Source organism: Salvelinus sp. IW2-2015, linkage group LG13 (assembly GCF_002910315.2).
Source record: "Salvelinus sp. IW2-2015 linkage group LG13, ASM291031v2, whole genome shotgun sequence".
Classification (NCBI taxonomy): Eukaryota; Metazoa; Chordata; class Actinopteri; order Salmoniformes; family Salmonidae; genus Salvelinus; species Salvelinus sp. IW2-2015.
The window spans coordinates 17,010,811-17,030,762 of record NC_036853.1 but is presented as its reverse complement, the minus strand read 5'-3'; the positions used below and the strand labels follow the sequence as shown (position 1 = coordinate 17,030,762).

Sequence of the window (19,952 nt, the reverse complement as noted above, 5' to 3'; positions counted from 1 at the left end):
GACAATAAAAGGCCACTTAAATTTGCCGTTTTGTCACAACACAATGCCACAGATGTCTCAAGTTTTGAGGGAGCGTGCAATTGGCATGCTGACTGCAGGAATGTCCACCATAGCAGTTGCCAGAGAATGTAATGTTCATTTCTCTACCATAAGCCACCTCCAACGGCATTTTAGATAATTTTGTAGTACGTCCACCCGGCCGAATAACGGCAGACCACGTGTAACCACACCAGCCCAGGACTTCCACATCCGGCTTCTTCGCCTGCGGGATCGTCTGGGGGGAGGGGGTGCTGGAGAGTATTTCTGTCTGTAACAAAGCCCATTTGTGGGTAAAAACTCATTCTAATTGGCTGGGCCTGGCTCCCCCGTGGGTGGGTCTAAGCCCTCCCAGGCCCACACCCTGCCCAATCATGTTAAATCTATAGATTAGATTTAACATTAATTTATTTCAATTGACTGATCTCCTTATATACACGGTTTATAAAAGTAAATTGTATGGGTTACATTTTCAATGTATGAGCTTTATTGTAGTTTAATGCTTGTCATATTCTACTTCCGCAAGCTAATGACAATCAAAGGCTGAGGTGATGAGTCAGCGTTGTGATAACGTGTGGGGTATAACTTAGGGTGTAACAGGACACAGTGAGGATGTCCTGCAGCTTTGTTTATAATAATACACTTATGCAAATCACTCAAATTGGGAAAAATAATAAGGCAAAAAAAATGAAAAGGAACATTTGGCCAAACATACTTGAGGCACTGTGCTAGGCATGCTTTTTGCAGGTTATAGCACACATTTAATATTTGGAAATAAAGCTTTATTTACAATTTCAAAGTTCAATTTAGTTAAAATATGTATACTATATACATGTGAACAATGTTTATTTTACAAAATCTTCCAGGTTCAATAGTGAGTCAGATCCAATAGGGAAATGTTCTAGTATATTTACACCCCATAAAACAATTTACAAGTCTAGTGTACCTGCGTCTCTGACAGTAGTACATTCTAAATATTCATACACTTTAAAAGATGCAAAAAGATCTTCATTATCAAACCATTTTTGTCTAATATACATTTTTGCTTTGGAGTTAAAATATTCATCTTCACAGCAAGGGCCAACACAAACCTACTACAGACAGCGGTTTGAAAACTGTCTGGAGGCGTATTGGTTACATTGCAATTCAATGTTTTTCCACAAGACTACAAAGCTGGCTTGTATGATCCAAACATAAAACAATGTACCCAACCAACAAATACTGCATAGTTATAAATGGGACATTACATCCACCAGCTACAATCAATTGATATTTCTCCGCAGCTACAATCAAATTCAAATTTTTCTCACCATTCTACGGGGAGGTGTTGCAATACAGTCTTGTGGAAATTMATTTACTAGGTATTAAATCACATCACTATTTTCTCATTCCACACAAAATGAGGCATATCATGGAGAAATGGGTATCAAAGGGAAATGTACAGTCCAACGTCTCACAATAGACAGTTAACAGTATCTACTCCTTCTGGTAAAATAACAGCGGTGGTAAAAATGCAAATTCACAACAGACAGTTAACAGTTTATCCACTCCTTCTGGTAAAACAACAGTGGTTGTAAAATGCAAATTGGCATGGAAACTACTTTCATTCCCACCATTAAGGTCACTTGTATAACCAAAATTACAATTGACAAGCATCACTGTGCATGGTAAATTAATTTGTACATCACAGTATTCTTGGACTAAAGTATCTACTGATGAGAGGACAGAATAAGCCCTTGAACATTGTTGTTGAATGCTAGGACCCACACAAATTAATCAATGACTCACACTTGCTACCATGCTGCTAAAGCCATTGTGTACGTGACGAATGGAGAGAACACTAGGTTCCATTGCAGTAAATCAAGAGTGCATCAGTGACACCCAAAGGCATAATATATTTACCTACCATAAATGGCATTTGAGTCATGCTACCTTAGAACCATTAGAAATGCAATACTGAGTCTGTGAGCAAAAGGCAAATGGGGGATTTCAAACGGTGTTCTCTGGTTAGAACTATACTTAGGTAGACACTGAACAAGGCAGAGACTGAAGTTTAACCCAGTTGGAAAAATACTTTTACTTTAGGTATTTATGAAAAGGTATGTACTGTATATTTAAATATCATTCAAAGAAAGGAGGTACATAAGAGTAGAGACGTCAACTAAGGCCTGTAAATTGTGTTGTTGCTTTTGAGTGCGGCAATTCATAATCATAAAGAGGCACTTTAACTGAATCAGGTAAAAGGCTAATTTTAAGGCTYGAGTCCAGCGTGACAGGCTGGTTTCCAATCTAACCAGGTAGAACCTCTAGGCATCTGTTTTCATTGCCAATACACTAGTTACTAGGCAAAAACATGGACGAAAAAGGACAGTGTTTAAACCCATCAATTACTAATATTTGGATTCTTAAATATTAAATACAAAAAGGTAGATTTTAATTTATTTTTCACTCACTTCCTATACAATGTATTGCCATTTCTACATTCACATATCTTTTTGTGCTTTGTTATTTCACCATTCTTTTACAAAATGCTAAAATAATCTTTGTTTCGAAACCTGTTAACAGCAAGTTTGTTTCAACAACAAAACCATAATCAAATAATTTCCATACAATAAATAGCACAATACAAAAGGCWAAATATTTCATTTTCATACAATCTGATAACCCCAATGACTTCCACACTTGATATATAATCTTCTCATCATCACCTGTTATTAGATGACCCAGACTGCTCCTCAATACTGTCTTGCGTTCATGAGCCATGGAACAGTCAATTTAGCAGCATTGATGAATTTAATGGGAAACAAGATCCACTCCATCTTTGACTGGACATGAACAGGGGAGCCAACATGGGAGGCTTTACATGTTGGTTGAAGGCTGGATCAAAGATGTTTGGTGTAAGACATGTGGTAGATCCACAATTAGCTAGTCCAAAGCTGTGTTGCAGAGGGGTACCAGTTTGACTGAACTGAAGGCATCTGGAGATCATTGGCACGTTGGCTGTGGGAGGGACTGTCTGGTGGAAGATGGGTTTACAATGGAGGCTTAAAAGCTCAGGAAAGGGCTCTTTTCGATCTCTTCTCCTGAATTTGTGTGAGAACTTCTGCTGTGTCTTTAATCAACGCATCAAAGATACCGTCAGCCAACTGCATCTTGACATAGAGCTCATCCTCATCATAGTTCACCCACTGAGACTCTTCCTCATGAAGCTCCTGGACCTGAAAATGCACACAAGACATCTCACTRCCAGAAAATACACATTACATTAGTTGGGTAATTGATAAAATAAAGGACTTCTTGAATTCAGAACGAGTCACTCCTAAAGCTTCACTGTTTAATGCTCTTACCAGAATATGATCTACTCGATCCCGTTTTTTCCTTCCGAATTTCAGCATCTTCTGCCAATCTGTTTTCTGGTTGAGGTCTTTCTTCAGGCTATACAGTTTCAACACCTCTGTGGTGATGAACGCCTGGAAGACGAGATTTTACTTTAGATGGCACCATAAGCATGGAACATGTAACAAGAGTTAAGAACGTGGCGTAAGCTCACTCCACAGCTAGCTTGAAATGTTGCCAATGGAACCATCGATATAGAGCTTTTTCTATAGCTCAATTGCTTGGTACGGTGTCAAGGAGGGCGGTCACGTGTGTTTGCGAGCAGAACCCCACTAGTTTGAGCCTGGTATGGAACAGGGACAGTGGAGGAAGCKATACTGTTAGCAGCACACTGACGTCGGTTTCACATACACACCTGAACTCTGGTGATGTCGCCAGGGCTCTTTACTCTATGGAAGTAGGAGGAGTTCATGTGTCGAGGCTTGACCCACTGAGGCTGATGGGCGTTAGGATCCTCTGCAAAGATCTCCTGGATGATCTCCCATGTTAAGTCATATACAGCCTGCAGATAGTAAGCAAATGTCAGTGGAAACATTTCAATACATGACATGGATCATCTCTTTTCAATGTGTCCTTACCTGTCTGTAGCTGCGAACACATTGACTTTCTTGATCCTTGCCATCGCATCCCAGGAACTCCTCTGAAGGCTTAGGGACTGGGAGCCCAGTGAGAGTCTGTGTGCCCTGGCCCAGTTTACATTGGTTCCAGATTTCCTGGGTRGCAGCGTCAACCAGCTTCTCCACCTTCGGGGCGGAGTGGGGCACCACCATGGCAGGCTGCTCAGGGAGCTTGGGCTGCCGGGGCAGCTCTGGTCTGGGTGGGGTCTTCACCTGGTCAGCCAGGCTTACTGACAGCCCCTCCTCCTCCTGCTGTTGTTTCCATTTTTGCTGCTCTCTACGGGAGCTGAGGCCATAATCCTCATCGAACCAGTCCTGCTCGTCCCCCAGTTCATCCAGCAGCTCCCGGTTCAACTCCAGCTCTGCCAGACGCTTGGTCAACTCTTCCTGACCACTAGCCCCCAACACTGGACTCTCCTATGGATAAAGAGTAAGGACAAGAGTCACTAAGTGAACATCCTAAGAAAATCTAAGAAAGTTTTTTGTTTCTACTGGCATAAATATTTACATAACAAAAGAAAACAGAGCACCAAATTCAATTGGATATACACAGTGTACAAAACATTAAGAACACCTTCCTAATATTGAGTTGCACAACCTTTTGCTCTCAGAACAGCCTCAATTCGTCAGGGCATGGACTCTACAATGTGTCGAAAGTGTTCCACATGGATGCTGGCCCATGTCGACTCCAATGCTTCCCACAGTTGTGTCAAGTTGGCTGGATGTCCTTTGGGTGGTGGACCATTCTTGATACACACGGGAAACTGTTGAGCGCGGAAAACCCAGTAGCGTTGCAGTTCTTGATACAAACCAGTGCACCTGGCACCTACTACCATACCCCCTTCAAAGGCACTYAAATATTTTGTCTTGCCCATACACCCTGTGAATGGCACACATACACAATCCATGTCTCAATTGTCTAAAGGCTTAAAAATAATTMTTTAACCCATATCCTCCCCTTCATCTACATTTAACAAGTGACATCAATAAGGGATTATAGCCTTCACCGGGATTCACCTGGTCAGTCTGTCATGGAAAGTGCAGGTTTTCATAATGTTTTATACACTCAGCGTAGATAAGCATGTTGGTCAAAGTTGTTGTTTGACCTTTGGACTCAAACAAATCCACAAAGAGGTCAAATCAACCCTGGATTGTTATCAACAGTGCTGCTAAGCTCAATTATTGCTCCATTCCCCTACAGCAATGTCATCAGTTCTGTTTAATMATTTACTGAGACAAATCAGCTCTTTGAAGTACTTTAGCTGAAAATATCATAATTTATAAATTAAATGCATTACACATGATGTGATTGCAGGTTATCACATTATCTGAAGAAAATATTGTACGTTTTAACACTTCGAACATTTACTCTATAACAGTCTTAAAATGGGATCAAAACTCACCGGCCGGTTACAGAGTTCTGGAGACGACACTTGCTCCTCTTGGTCTCCATCTAGGAAGAAGGGCAGACCATCTCTCTGTGCCACAACGTGAGCTTGGGAGACTGTTTCCCTACCCTCTTCATTAAAAAGGTAATCTTTCATTTGATTAACAGCTGATATCTTCTCTTCTTTGGCCTTTCTGATCTGTGCGAATTGCTTCACAGCGTCTTTCATGAAGTTGTTGAGGAGCTTATCTGCAAAAGCACTGAGGGAGTCTTTCCCCACGGTCTGCTCTGGAATAGATTTCTGATGGGCATCTAGGCCATTCCTCTCAATGATGGTAGAGGTCTCATCAAGAGTTATCTTACGGTCTATGTCAGTGATGAAGAGACTGGTAGGTACATCTTCAAGGTCCAGAATGATGGTCTTGGTTCTTTCATTGGACATTGAATATTCTCCCTCTCTGAACTCATGTAAGTTGATCAAGTTTTTCTGGTGTTCAGCTGATTCATCATTCACGTCATTAGGTCCGTTGTATCCAGAACGATTACTCTGAGATACACCCCCTCTTTTATTTTGCAGATTGCTTTCATGCATTTTCTCCTCAAAGTTGCATTTCTTTGGCTTGTTTTCAGATTGGTCGTCAAGGAACGAGTCCTCGTCCTCTGTGGTGTCCACGTAGATCTCAAACTTCTCTGGCATACGGAAGATCTTGTCCGGAGGAGCGAAGATGCCATGGTCCTCCTCACACTCAAAGTACACCACCCCATCGTAGGTGCCATTGTTGCTTCCTTCAGACTTGTCCAGCTCCACTCCAGCCCAGAAGCCGTTGGCAAAGCTGGTGTGGCCCTTGAATCTAAGCGTACCAGGCTGGACGTTGCTCACTAAAACCCTGTCTCCAATGGTGAAGTTAAGCATTTCATCCAGTGCTGGTGAAGGTGGGATCTGGGAAGGGGAGATAGTTGGGGAGCAGTTTGAACTAATGACCTGGGAATCCTTGGTTTGGCTCTGCAGGTCWAGAAGTCTTTCAGAGCGAGGACTGCCACCAGGAGCTCCAGATCTTCCACTTGGCTCCTYACCGATCTCCTCCTCACTACTGTAGAAGGGTGACCTGCTGTGGGAAGCCTCTCTGGTCTCTTGGCGGGATGGTGAGGTAGGTTTGGAGCCTTGGTTTTCCTCCCTGAGTGACGACTCCACTGAGAATTCAAAGTCTTCATGATTACCATCAGCTGAAGGAGGAGAGGCATCCTTACCCTTTGATGACAAGACATCAGACTCAGGGGTGTAGGATCGCTCTTTGATGGGGGATGGTGACTTAGCAGATATCTCATYAACATCAAGACKGCTTATCAGGGAAATCCCTTGTTCTCCTTTCTCTGAGGAAACATGTTCTGACAGAGAATGGTGCTGCTGGGAACTTGGGCTGTGCTCTAGGTCAAGTTTGAGTAGATGGTCAAAGTGACGGTCTTCAGAGCGTGACTGAGTGTGCTCAGATCCTTCAGACTTCACAGAGTCCAGCTCCTCCATGACCTCTGACAGGTGGCTAGAGACGACACGCTCATCCCCAGAGTCGGTGGCCTGTGGCCTGGCTGGCTCTCTCAGGGGGAGTGCCCCCTCAGAGGGCTGCCTGAGGAGAGGCTCTGGGGACAGCAGGCCCCTCAGACCGTTGGTGTGCTCTGGACTCCCATACACTGGAGTTGGGGTGACAGTAGGGGGGTCCTCGTCTGAGGACTCCTCATGCCATGCTGAATATTTACTGAGCCCAGATGTTGTGAGGTCATCTGACAAACAAAACATGGAACAACTTGTGTTATCATCACAGTATGGGCACAAATGTCAACGTGCAGAAATATACACTTCTTGACAATGCACAACCCACCTTGTTCAACTGGAGAATGTGGAAGTGTCTTCTCAGCTTTCTCTGAGTCAGAGACAAATTTCCAGTTTTTGCCAGTTTCAGGTCTGGAGAGGAAAAAAACATGTTTAGATGAAGATGGACCAATTCATCAGTTTGTGCAACATACACATAGTTAGTGYGCTGGTGTACCTGTAAGGAGGTGGTGGTTTAATCTTGGGCTTCTCTGTGGCTGAGGTGGGGGCCTTGATCTGAGGCTTGGCAGCAGGTGTCGAGTCCGGTTCCTTACTCAACTCAGTCTCGGTCTTCTCAATGAAATCATTGTAGGACTAGACATAAGGAAACAAACAAAGCCCAAAGTAAGTCACTGTTCTTGTTATTGCTCATYGAATGGAGYAGGGCAGGCTAGGATTCTCTGATATACACTGACCTCTAGCTGCTTCAGCAGGCTGGCCTCCTGGGCTTTCAGACGCTCTTTGTGCCTCTTCTTCTGCTCCTTCTTCAGCTGGTACACCACAGACTTGCGTTTGCGCAGCTCCTCTTTGAGGGCACGGATACGGCTCTCGATGTCACTCTGATCCGACATAGGCTCTGTGTGACACAATAAGTATGGTTAGAATGCTAAATCCATGCCAGACTGATTAGTATAAAGTAATCCAACTTAGAACTACTGAACTCAAATTCTCAGAAGGGGGAGTAAATATTTATTTATTTGCAGTTTGTCCATCCGGACATTCATTGGCTACTCCAAAAATGCCTGCACATGTTATGTTAGTGATAAAATCTGATGATTGAAATGTCCACTATAATAGCCCAACAGAACCAGCAACGACAGTTTAAGGACTATGTCTGTAGCTCAGTGACGTCTGGGAAGCTTCCATACTCCCATAACACAACTAAGCAGGTTGAGTGTCAGGGAACTGCRCGCATAATCCTTTCCTTACGGCATCACATTATGCCTGCAGTCAGTCCTCTTTCGACTCTGCTTTTCAACAGCTCTAACAGAAAATAAAAATGATGTCCCGTTTTGGAGGCCCTACTGCTCCAGAGAGGGGACCAACTCACCTGTGTGTGTGCCAGAGGGAGTGTCAGCGGCCTTGGGGTCGTGGCTGGAGGTCCTGGAGGAGGAGCGGAGCTGCATCTTGCTGCTGCTGCCCTCTGGGTGTGTGTTAGTGCTGAGGYTGGCTTTTGGTGAAGGAGACTGTACAACAGAGGAAAAGGATAGGGCCCAAGGGGAATTCAGGAYGGTCTCACATTCACCACAACAGCATGCCCCAAACTAACTAACCAAGACACACCAAAACTCACACACATACACAAAAACAAACACACTCAAAAGGCAGTGTCTCTAACGGTACATGCACAGATGCCTTTCTGTGACATTTAGACTTGAGTGTTTCTGCTTACATCTCATTTGCATGTGGCTTCTAAATTMCTGAGACGATTTAAATAACTAGTGACATCTAGCTTCATAAAATGAGCTCACAAGAGTGAACGAAATAAGTGATTTTTTAAAGTGTTTTCTTCTTTACCCAATAGGGCAGTTAATTAATAATACTCAATGTCACACTCAAATAACAATCAAGTAACACATTAAACTGTGCACAAGGAAAGTGACAATTCCCTGAAAGAAGCAACTGAGTCTGGACCCTGGACAAAGGCCTACATTCACTGAGCTGCCTAAAGCCTCTTCCCCCTCAGGAGGSTGAAAAGATTTGGCACGGGCCCCCAGATCCTCAMAARGTTCTACAGCTGCACTATTGAGAGCATCTTGACTRGCTGCGTCACCGCTTGGTATGGCAAGTGCTCAGCATCCGACCGTATTGCGCTACAGAGGGTAGTACGTGCGGCCCAGTACATCACTGAAGCCGAGCTCCCTGTCATTCAGGACCTCGTAACCAGGCGGTCAGAGGAAAGCCCTAAAAATAATCAAAGACTCCAGCCAACCAAGTCATAGTCTGTTCTCTCTGCTACCGCACGGCAAGCGTTACCGGAGAGCCAAGTCTGGGACCAAAAGGCTCCTGAACAGCTTCTACCCCCAAGCCATAAGACTGCTCAACAGTTCATTAAATGGCTACAGGGATTTTTTCCTTTTCAYCYCCTACYCACATSTACATAGTACTTCAATCACCTAACCAAACCAAACCTACAATTCCCCTCAATCTATCACTCCAATTACCTCGTACTGCAGCACACTGATTCGTTACCGATATGGCATATATTTTATTGTGTTACTATTTTATTTTTATCTATTTGTTAATTTTCTTACTGCATAGTTGGGAAAGGGCTCGTAAGTAAGCATTTCACGGTAAAGTGTACACTTGTTGTATTCGGCGCACGTCACAAATTAAATTTGATGGGAAGAGCGCTAACAAAGTCTCACTTTGCTCTCAGGAGGGATAATACTTGGAGCATGCGTGTTGACAGATTCTGGTAACTCATACAATTCCTTGCACAGCCCCTCCATCTACACCCAGGACTTAGACTCCCCCTCTGTGAGCAAGAGAGTAAGGCCCTGTGCATGTTGCTTTTTTTGTGGGGGGGACAATAAAATGATCTAATCTTATGGAAGGGTTCATAAACAAATGTAATCAATGTATTTCTACTGTAGTAATAGATAACATGACATCACAACATGCACAGGGCCTTACTCTCTTGCTCGCAGAGGGGGAGTCTAAGTCCTGGGTGTAGATGGAGGGGCTGTGCTGGGTGGAGGGCAGCTCAGAGACAGAGCCAGGCTGATCAGTGGAGGGGATGTCTGGCTGCTGGGACCCAGAGAGCTCTGTGTGCACGCTGGAGCCAGTCACTACTGGGGAGTAGTCACCCTCACTCACAGAGTCTGAGGAGAGACACACAAAGGTCAAGGGTCAAGAGCAGATGAATACACCTGCAGACTCAAACATGGATATGCAGCTAGCTGTATGATGTTCTCTCCTTCATAAAAGTATACGACACAAGGCAAGTAAACTCATACCTGATAACAGTCAATAAACAGAAACTACTGCATACTACAGCATGTGCTTATTTCATCTCATACAATAGGCCTATAGCTCAGTGTCTGTCAACAGTGGTCTCTCACCTCTGTCAGTCTTTCCCTCAGGGTCATGCTGGCCAGAGCTGGCATTGGGGCTGGCGTTGGAGCAGTCTCTGTGATCTGACCTCTGGTCTCCGTCTCTAGGACGCTCTCTGTCCCAGGCAGCCAGGGCCTGCTTCTCCATCCGCCTCACCTCAGCCTCCTCAGCATCCAGTCTCTGCTTCCACTCCAGCAGCTCCTCCGCGTGCCTCCGCCGATGCATCAGACCCTGCTCCCGCTTGGTCAGGAACCTGGTGGTGGGGAGGACAGGAGGAAGGGAGAGTAAGCACAAAGAATGGTAGGTGAAATTGGTGTGAGAAGCAGTGAAATGATTGCAACGTCGCAGAAGCTAGTGGAGTCATCAGCAGTCCAACCAGTCAACCCAACCACCCCCTGCCCATCTTCACTGCAAACTCAAAACCTCCGGGATGGTCCACACACACAAACCATCCGAACCATGCTTACCTCAACAGACATGGTTTCATTTTGACACCATAGTGCACAAGTCATCCACACTCTTCCCCCACAACAACAGAGTACAAACATTTGATCAAAATGGATAAATCAGGCACAAAGTGTAGTAGTCAGGTTCAATCAGTTGGTTTGACCCCAGGGCTTAACATCACTGTAGGACACCCCTCAAAACATCAGTCAAAGACCACCAAGGGTTAAAAAAATGCATTGCAGAATATAGGTCAAAATGTCTATGRGTGTAACTTCGACATTAATTCTACACAACACAAGAGTCAAAATGCATTTCCCATGTATACTGCGGAAAGAAAATACTTTCAAAATTGTTTCTCCATTGCTTTGATTTATAATGTACATTGAAAAGAACTGGTTCATTATGCACTGCAAGTTAATAAGCTATTTTGCATGTTGACTATAATTAGTAGAAGTGCCAGACGGTRCTGTGTTTGCTTGTCTCTCTTTCGCACACTAGTACAGCTTTGGGTTAGACTGTGCTCCCAATTCTATTAAGCCCACTTGCAATACATACTCATTAGCCCATCACAAGCAACAGTTACCTAATCAGGAACGTCGGTGAAGATTTACTGGGCTCATTGAACAGATTAAAACCCTCTATCACTGCTAAAGCACCGGCCAAAGGCACTGCCTCTTTTTCATGGACGGTGTGTAGCCTAATATCTTATAATTTACTCTTATGGACTTTTCTTCAACAAAAGTAGTGAGTGGCATGAATATGAGAAAGTCATGCAGATCCTGATTCATTCACTCTGAATGAGTTAAATGAGCCCCTCAAAGCAACACCACAGAGATTGGAGAGCTCTCGCTGTTCAATGGGAGTCTCGTTCAAATCAGGCAAACTGTATTAAAAGGAATATGACCTTTGACCTTAGCAGACCAAAGTGAGGTCATATCATTACTGGCAAAAATGACTTTCGTTTTTTCACTTCTTGTTGAATTTCTGTGCCCCTTCATGCATACGGTTGTGAACGTAAATGCAATGCCTGATGACTGGTTTGTGTTGCCAACAGGATGGCATTGGGTGTTATTCAAGCTTTCACTTCACACTTCCTGGRAAAAAAGGAAATGGGGAGGCGGGAGCTGAACACAAGCATGGTCCTTGGGACAGAGAAGGAGAGGCAGCAGTTAGAGGCGAGAGCAGCACTGTACCTGACCAACTGGATGTAGATAAACAGCTGGAGGTAGGGGAAACAGACACTGCGAGATGCCCAGTGGTGGGCCGTAAACGGAGAGAAGTAGTAGTGAACAGGAGAGCAGTGTCTACAACCAAACAAAGCAAGGACACATGACACAGGAAAAACCCCACAAAATATGAGTTGGAGAATGAGAAAACAGCCAATTAGAGAGAGAATAGAGTAGTRATTAAGCATGTGCTTAAATTGTACTGAATGTTTCATGGTTTCATTCAATGAGAAGTAATGTAGTTAATCTGCCAGGGTTTTGTGTTGGTGGCAGAGCTAAGAGGGGTATTAAAACTCAGTCCTTTTCATCAGGAGTTGGCCAGGACATGGCAAGATGTGCATGTTTGTCTTTGGAGCTGGACTCCAATAAAGTGCAGGTGTGTAGTAATGTGCAGCCATGTGTGAATGTGTGCGGCAGTGCCAGAGAAAAGGTAGGCGTGACTGATAAATTATAATCMTAAAAGGTTAAGAGAGAGGCCTTTGTCTCATTTTGCACCTCAGAGGACTTAATGCTTCTCCTTAATTAAATGCACTGGGTGGAGGAATTTGCGAGATTAGATTATTTTAGCAAAAAGTTGCAAATGTAGTGGTGGGTGATAWTTGTTTTTAAGTACTGGCAACTAAAACCTGATTTAGGCTTTATTAGACTAAAACACTGGCTAAATCACACATTAACCTTCACTATGATCCACAACAACACTAGTGCATTATTAAAAGAGACAGTGTAAACATATTGAAATGGCAGGTTGTTAACAGACCAATGCAAGCAAGCAGACAGAGGCGTGGCTACAAGCAGCGTGTTAGTYCCCTACAGAAAATAAAGTCTAGGCTCAAATTGACAGTGACCTCCTACTTTTAGCTGTGATATTGGGTACATTCAGTTTCATGTTTTTTGGTAGATTATTCAATTCAAAGAATCATTCGCTCTCGGCCTACAATTAGTACTGATCACGTTGCTATTGAACGAAAGTTACAAATCCTTAAACACCACAACAACTGAACGTTTGTTAGGACCTGTACTGCAGAATGTACAAGCATAAGAATGAGGTCAGTCGGTGTGCAGGTCTGGCTGTTTAACCATYGTGAGAGTCCCCTCCAGTCACATGACCACATTGTTAAAAGACTCAAACCTGCCCTCGCTGCTTGTATGAGACACCAGACAGACATTTAACACTACATATTTGCTCTGGTTCATATGGTACATTTTGGAATGAGTACAGAGATTGGAGAAGATGCAGTCTGAATAATTAACATGCATGTATAGCAGGGTTCCCCAACTGGCGGTTCGCGAGGTGGTTTTATATGCCCCCCCCCCCCCAAGTTTTCTGCGCAAACAAAAAGAATCTGCCCGCGGCTGAATCTAGTTAATGATCCCTGATCTATAGAGGACATGGAGCATGCTTATATTCATATCCACACCACAGAAGAATTAAGGTTTCTAGTCAAGCCAATCCCTCACTTTCACAAGGCAACAGCAACTTCTATCAAATGATTTTCAATAACAGAAGCTCTGAAGCTGGTACATAATTCATTGTGATTAACAAAGCAAACATGATGATTGATATGCCCAATATGGTTTTGTTAGATCGTCAGTCTAAGACAAGTTAACAATCACACCCATAAAGATAAAGCTATCAAATATGGTAATTTCAGCTGTTTAAAAGTTGCTATAAATTGTGTCCATCTTAGTGAATCCTGTTATAAGCCCTGAAGTAGAAGAAAAAAAGCCCATGACAAAGACTTCCAATAAGACATTTAGGTTGCCAATAGAAAAATTGGACAGTGTAGTTAATAGAAGTTTAAATTACTTCTTATCCATGTGAGAGCGCATCTTCTTGAGCTTCTGCATGATGCTACTGGTCTCACTGCCAGACACTGAGAGAGGTGAGGCGCTGCGCACGTCCCCGTCAGTCATCGCAGCACTGGGGGAGGTTGCCCCTTCGACGTGCTCCGACACTGGAGTCTCCTGTAGGACATAGATGGTTACACACTCACACACCAGAAATGAAGAAGAGCGCAAGACCATTTCAAATCTTAATGGAACCATGCAGTATTATTTTAGACAAATGCATAGCACATAGCATCTCTTTCTGAGGATTAGCTCAATATCTCCATAAATAACACATTCCCAGATATGAATATGATGTAAGAAGGTGGTAGTACTGACTGGTGGGGTGTCACCGGTGCTGGCACACTTGAGGCGCTCCTTCAGCTTGAGGGTGGTGTATCTCATCCTCTCTATCTCCTCCTGCTGTTTGAGCAGCAGCTGCCTCTCCTTCCTGGCTGCCCTGTTAGCCTCCTGCAGACGCTTGATCTCCGCCTGGACACACACACACACACACAGACAGGGTCAAAGGTCATGGTCACTCAGCATTACAGATGGGCAGAGATTTTGTTGGTTAGTTACCTGTTCCTGTTGAAGTTTCATCAGTAGGCCTCTCTGCTTCTTTCTGATGGGTGGCATCTTGTCATCCTCACCCTTGTCTCTGAGGCGCCTATGAGGTCAGAAAGGACAAACAGTGAGAACATGAATGCAAAATGAGTACAGAAGTGCCTCATGCGAAAGAAATTCAACAGAACACATTGACCAAAACTAGACTCATAGTTTTGGTCAATGTGTTTTGCTGAATTTCAAATCGCACGTTTTCATATGATGGAAAACAAAAAAACTTTGGCTTTAGTGGGGAATGAGACAATATTCATTTCAGAAAACATGGATCCTAATACAAGTAAACCAGTGCCTTTTCTGATGCTCCAGCCAGGCGAGCTCGGCCTTGGTCTTCTCCATAAGGGCTTTCTGTCGCAGGCGCAGCAGGGAGCTCTGGTGGTGGGCGCGCACCTCCTCCTCCTTCATGTACTGGCGCACCATGTCCATGGTGAACCTGGAGAAGCTGTCCTGTCCGCTGGAGAAGGGCATGCTGCCGTCCTGCTGCCGGGAGCGGAGCGTGGACAATGAGTCACTAACACATCACAAAGCCTCATCAGTCAGGAAACCAGGCATACACAGAGAGCAAACAGTGGTAGATGGAAGATCACTCTGGCCATTGGTTACATGCTCCCTCCAGCTGGCAAACAAATTGAGGCGAGGGAGAGGCTGCTGGCCTTGGTGGTTGCGATATAGAATCAGTGTTGTAAACGCCAAAGTCTATCCAGAGCGCTGTCAAAACACCTGGGGCCATTGAAGGCCAAGGTATGTACAAGATCATCCCTACATGTGGCAGCCATGTGTGACCACAACCTCTCCTAGCCGCACCACAACCTCTCCTAGCCGCACCACAACCTCTCCTAGCCGCACCACAACCTCTCCTCCACCTGTTGTGTTTGAGGGGACCAGGTATGGGTCGGGCAGGGAACGATACAGCCAGGCAGGGAATCTCCCAGAACCCAGTTAAGCGGCACACAGAATGTTTATTGTGCCCAGGGTAGTAATGAGTTGAGTAGGCATTCCCAGTCTTTCTGATGCCATGGCCAGTRGAGCCCTACAAGGCAGGCAGCTCTTTCCAGGCGTCAGTATGGCTAGGCACAATCCCGCATACTGAACTCTTCAGAGAGGCAGGGAGCTACTACTGTGGCTTGACATTAAGAGCTAAGACAGATGCTGCTGCCAACATATTAGACAGAAGCTATAATTTCACCATTACTGCAGTCAAATCGGGCTAAATGTGGATAAGCATTATGCACTGGTTACTTTAAGGAGAAACCTCCCAAAGTAAACTAGTACATTTAAGCTTTTGGATAAGTGCTAAGATTTCAGCCAATCATTATGTATTTGAGTAGTCTTGCAACTTTGCCAGCAGTACAGTTATTGAAATTATGTGGCAAACTAACCTTGGAGCTGTCCTGTGCTGTGGGGTTCTCCTGACTGGGCTCGTCATCTGACTCCTCGTGAGGAACTCTCTTCTTCTCCAACACTCCACGCCGGTGAGACTCGGAGGGCAGCAGYGAGCGGAACGAACGCTCCTCAATTTCATCCTCCGTCATGGACTCGTCAAACTTCAGAGAGTACTCTGTAGCAACTGAGGCGCTGTCTGTATGGGGACAGATTGTAGGGGAGAGGAACATTGTTTTCTCTTTCTAAGAGACTTCAGGCTATTTATGCATCAAACAATTATTTTGCATTGCCTGTTTGTGATAATGGCTCTCTTCCAATCCCACAATGAGTGCTATGAACCCCTGGCCTCACCTTTCTCATCCAGTAGGTACTGAACACTGTCACTGGGGATGGAATCTTCAGCTGATGTATGGGCCACCGCCTCCACCACTGAGCTGTTACCCGTCTCCACCTTCCTCCTCTGTCTCTTCTCAGAGGAGGCCAGGGAGGGACTCCAGTGGCTGCTTTCTCCACCACTGGGGAGTACAACGCAGAGGGGACAGGTGAGGGAGAAAACCAATTGCTTATCTAGCCATGCCTATAAAGTTYAACCTGACCAGGCCAATTATGCTGACAAGGAGAAACATCTCCCGGTGTCTGTCTGTGAGGAACACCAGAGTGTGAATTCCAGTACCTGATGTTGGGTCTCCTGGAGGGGGTGGAGTCAGAGYGGCTGTCCAGGGAGAAGGGCTCCTCGGTTCTGTTCTTGGCAGCAGACATCTCACCCATGAAGCTCTGGTGATGCTGCCTCTGCTGGTCAAACAGKGTGCTGATGGGAGCAGCAGCAGGGTCACCGATGCCTCCAGCGATCTGMGAAAGGGCCAGCTCCGTCATCTGAGGAGAGAGCAACTAAGTCAGCAATATATCAACTGAAAGAAACTGTGTCGAGAAGCAAGAGTCAGACATTTGCAAATACATGCAACAGTGAGGAAACAAACCAAGCCCAGTGACTGGCTGTAGGGACAAGAGTGGAGGGAGAGCGAGAGTGTTCTGACCTCTTTGACCTGGCGAGCAGCTACGGCCGTATAGCGTACAGACTCGGCCTGTTGGCTGATCATCTTAGCGGTGGCCTCCTGCATGCCTCCCAGAGACTGCTGCTGGGTCTGAGCCATGTTCTCCTGCAGCTCCACGTGAGCCTGCAACGACACACACACAGTTCTGTTACTGAACCACACTACAGCCTACACACGTCTAGTAAAATAGCTCCTTTCTCACACCACATGCAGTGAAGTTAGATTGAGTTCTATAAATATTCAAGGTGTTGGCAAATATGATGCCACCCTCGAGAGGATCAACAATCTACCAAGTTGGTGCATGGTTCTAACTCTAGGTGAGAAGTATGTGGATTCTGCAGAGTTGCCCGTTCTAAATGCCAGTGCTGTGTGCAGTACCCTGGCTGCTTTCTGCCGTGTCTCCTCCAGCTGCCATTGGGTCTCCAGCGCCTCCTGCTCTGCCTTCATCTTCAACTCATGAAGGTCGCGCTCGTGCCGCTGCTGCTGCGCCTGAAAATGTTAGAGGTCAAAGGTCAGGACCTATGGAAAAAGGTGAATGAAAACCGCTAGAACATGACAATAGCTAACATTTCAAGAGTGGAGTAGTGCCTATACTAAGCATTCATATACATAAGTGAGCACTCTTCAGGTGCTCTGATTGGTGGGTTGGGCCTCCCTCACCTTGAGTATCTGGGCAAGCGAGACACTTTCCTGCTGCGCCAGAGACACGCCCCTTAACCGCTCCACGTCGCCCAGCTGACGCACAGACTCCTCTATAGACTCCAGGTAGTGGAGCTCTGCAGACATACGCTGCTGCAACACCCCTGGGGTGTAGTGGAGCTCACCTGGACAACAGAGAGACGGATAGAAACAAAGGAAGTTGTAGATGGGCAATAGAGTATGTATCAAAACGGCTGAGCGGGTGTTTCTAGGTRGTATACCTGCAGCCGTGGGCTCTGCTCTGCCCCCCAGTGTAGCGGACAGGGATGAGGAGGAGCGAGGGCAGCCGGACCCAAGACCAAGGATGTCTGCCCCGGCTAGGGAGGCGCTGCCTGGAGACACACGAGGAGAACTAGAGTCTGTCGGAGAGCCAGCTGGAGACGGGCTAGGGCTTCTGGGGGACTTCTTACTGTCCAAGCCCAAACTGGAACCAARAGAAGGAAAAATAAACAATTGATTCATATGCATGCTTTCTGAAAACGTACAAACTCCCATTTGTAACTGTCAACTTAAAGAAGGCTGGATTATCGTTTAAAAAAGTGGTGGGGTGAGGGTTGGGGATTAAGGGTGTCAAACATATTTTGCCCCACGGGTTGCATTCAGTCTTAACCAAGGTCCGGAGGGCMGCGCTTAAAACGTCTTATATTATTTCGTCGCCGTCAAATTTGCAAAATATAGTCTCACATCCATCGCTTTTAGAAATTMCGATGCTCCCTGACTGTCTAGCATTCTAAGACTTAACAAGCTGGACAGAGTGACGAGACTTTAAAATATAAGTTCATTATCATTCCTACACAGTTTTGATTAGGTTTTGGTCATTTCAATGTCAATTGACATCGTTTTTAAACAAGTGACATCAATAAGGGATCATAGCTTTCACCTGGATTCACCTGGTCTGTCTGTAATGGAAAGAGCAGGTATTCCTAATGTTTTATATACTCAGTATATATCTATATATAATTTGATTTTTTACACTCAAACCCTCCGCTCGGGCCGTACAGTATACGTTAAACATAACAGATGGAACATTAACAACTTTGATTCAGTTCAGGTGTGTGCTATACCGCCAGAACACTAAATTAACAAGGTGAAATGGAGAACCAGGAACTAACAGAATTAAGAAAAAGGGGCCCCRGGAAAACCATCCTAAGACCTACAGTAAGTGAAGAAAATAACATATTGTGCTGCTTTGAGCCAAACAAAAATGGGCAAAGACRTCTAATCATGATGATACAGTATAATGTCCTTTTGCTTCCTAGCTAGAAACAGTATGGTAGACAGCGGTGCATCTCTCYTGCTCTAACTGCCATTGTACACAGTGCTTTATCTTACCAGAGAACAACTGCAGCATTAAGGACTTGATCCTGAATGTAATCGCTATCACATCAAGCAGACAGAAAGGTATGGAGGGAATCTACCACCTGGGCAAAAAAAAACAATAAACACCATTGGGGAGGCTCAAATGTCCCAGGAGAAGAAAAAAAACTCCCTGGCAACATGCCCATTTTGCAGTGAGGAGATTTAACAACCTCGCTGCCCAAACAAAAGAGTCAGTGTTAGGCGGCCATGAGGCAGGCTGCTGTAGACCCTTCAGCCACAACCAGAGCAACAGCCAAAATACTATTTTTCCCTGGCACTCTGCACTAGACTTCCTAAACACATTTGAATCATTAGTTCTTAGCCTCAATGCCCAGATCTATAGCCACAGCAAAATAAGCATTCTAGAGTGTTGAGTTAGCTAAGGCCATACGATGTGCAAGTGGCGTGTCAATTTTACTTCAGTATTCCTTGTTATGTAGGCTAAGAACGAGCCTCAAATTTGCATTATCAGTCATGAAAACCACAGCCATGTTATATTGTATACGTGTTTCCGAGTGAATAAAAAAAAAAAGTATGTATTTGATGGGGAAGAAGAAGCCAAAAACTTGACAGGGGCAGCTCTAGCAGGGCAGTAATTCGCYGAAAGGACTTGTTGGAAAGGTGGCATCCTATGACGGTGCCACATTGAAAGTCACTGAGCTCTTCAGTAAGGACATTCTACTGCCAACGTTTGTCTACGGTGATTGCATGGCTGTGTGCTCGATTTTACACACTTGTCAGCAATGGGTGTGGCTGAAATAGCCAAATCCACTAATTTGAAGGGGTGTGTCCATATACTTTTGGTGATGCAGTGAATTTTGATAAATTCCATTGGGTATGACTAAATCCATTCACGAAAATAAATATAAGTGTACAAAGCATTAGGAACACCTTCCTAATATTGAGTTGCACCCACTTTTGCCCTCAAAACAGACTCAATTCGTTGAGACATGGACTCTACAAGGTGTTGAAAGCATTCCA

General features: G+C 44.9%; 1 protein-coding gene across 4 annotated transcripts in view; it reads right to left on the bottom strand.

Annotated features, from left to right (window-relative positions):
* Positions 1-796: 796 nt before the first annotated feature.
* The window catches only part of LOC111972211 (centrosome-associated protein 350), a 43,324-nt gene continuing 24,168 nt past the window's right edge, over positions 797-19,952 (bottom strand). For 3 of the 4 annotated variants that reach the window (XM_023999131.2, XM_023999134.2, XM_023999132.2), the window contains exons 15-36: positions 17,834-18,036; positions 17,574-17,737; positions 17,292-17,402; positions 16,896-17,036; positions 16,535-16,734; positions 16,213-16,376; positions 15,858-16,057; positions 14,771-14,958; positions 14,437-14,524; positions 14,197-14,349; positions 13,838-13,995; positions 10,366-10,610; positions 9,938-10,125; positions 8,352-8,487; positions 7,717-7,877; positions 7,479-7,615; positions 7,311-7,393; positions 5,453-7,212; positions 4,011-4,466; positions 3,788-3,934; positions 3,384-3,506; positions 797-3,254 (exon numbers count right to left, since the gene is read on the bottom strand). In XM_023999131.2, the coding sequence (XP_023854899.1) occupies positions 3,090-3,254; positions 3,384-3,506; positions 3,788-3,934; positions 4,011-4,466; positions 5,453-7,212; positions 7,311-7,393; positions 7,479-7,615; positions 7,717-7,877; positions 8,352-8,487; positions 9,938-10,125; positions 10,366-10,610; positions 13,838-13,995; positions 14,197-14,349; positions 14,437-14,524; positions 14,771-14,958; positions 15,858-16,057; positions 16,213-16,376; positions 16,535-16,734; positions 16,896-17,036; positions 17,292-17,402; positions 17,574-17,737; positions 17,834-18,036 (5,371 nt within the window). In that variant the 3' untranslated portion in view covers positions 797-3,089. The remainder of the gene's footprint in view (positions 3,255-3,383; positions 3,507-3,787; positions 3,935-4,010; positions 4,467-5,452; positions 7,213-7,310; positions 7,394-7,478; positions 7,616-7,716; positions 7,878-8,351; positions 8,488-9,937; positions 10,126-10,365; positions 10,611-13,837; positions 13,996-14,196; positions 14,350-14,436; positions 14,525-14,770; positions 14,959-15,857; positions 16,058-16,212; positions 16,377-16,534; positions 16,735-16,895; positions 17,037-17,291; positions 17,403-17,573; positions 17,738-17,833; positions 18,037-19,952) is intronic. The other variant, XM_023999133.2, reaches the window with a different exon arrangement.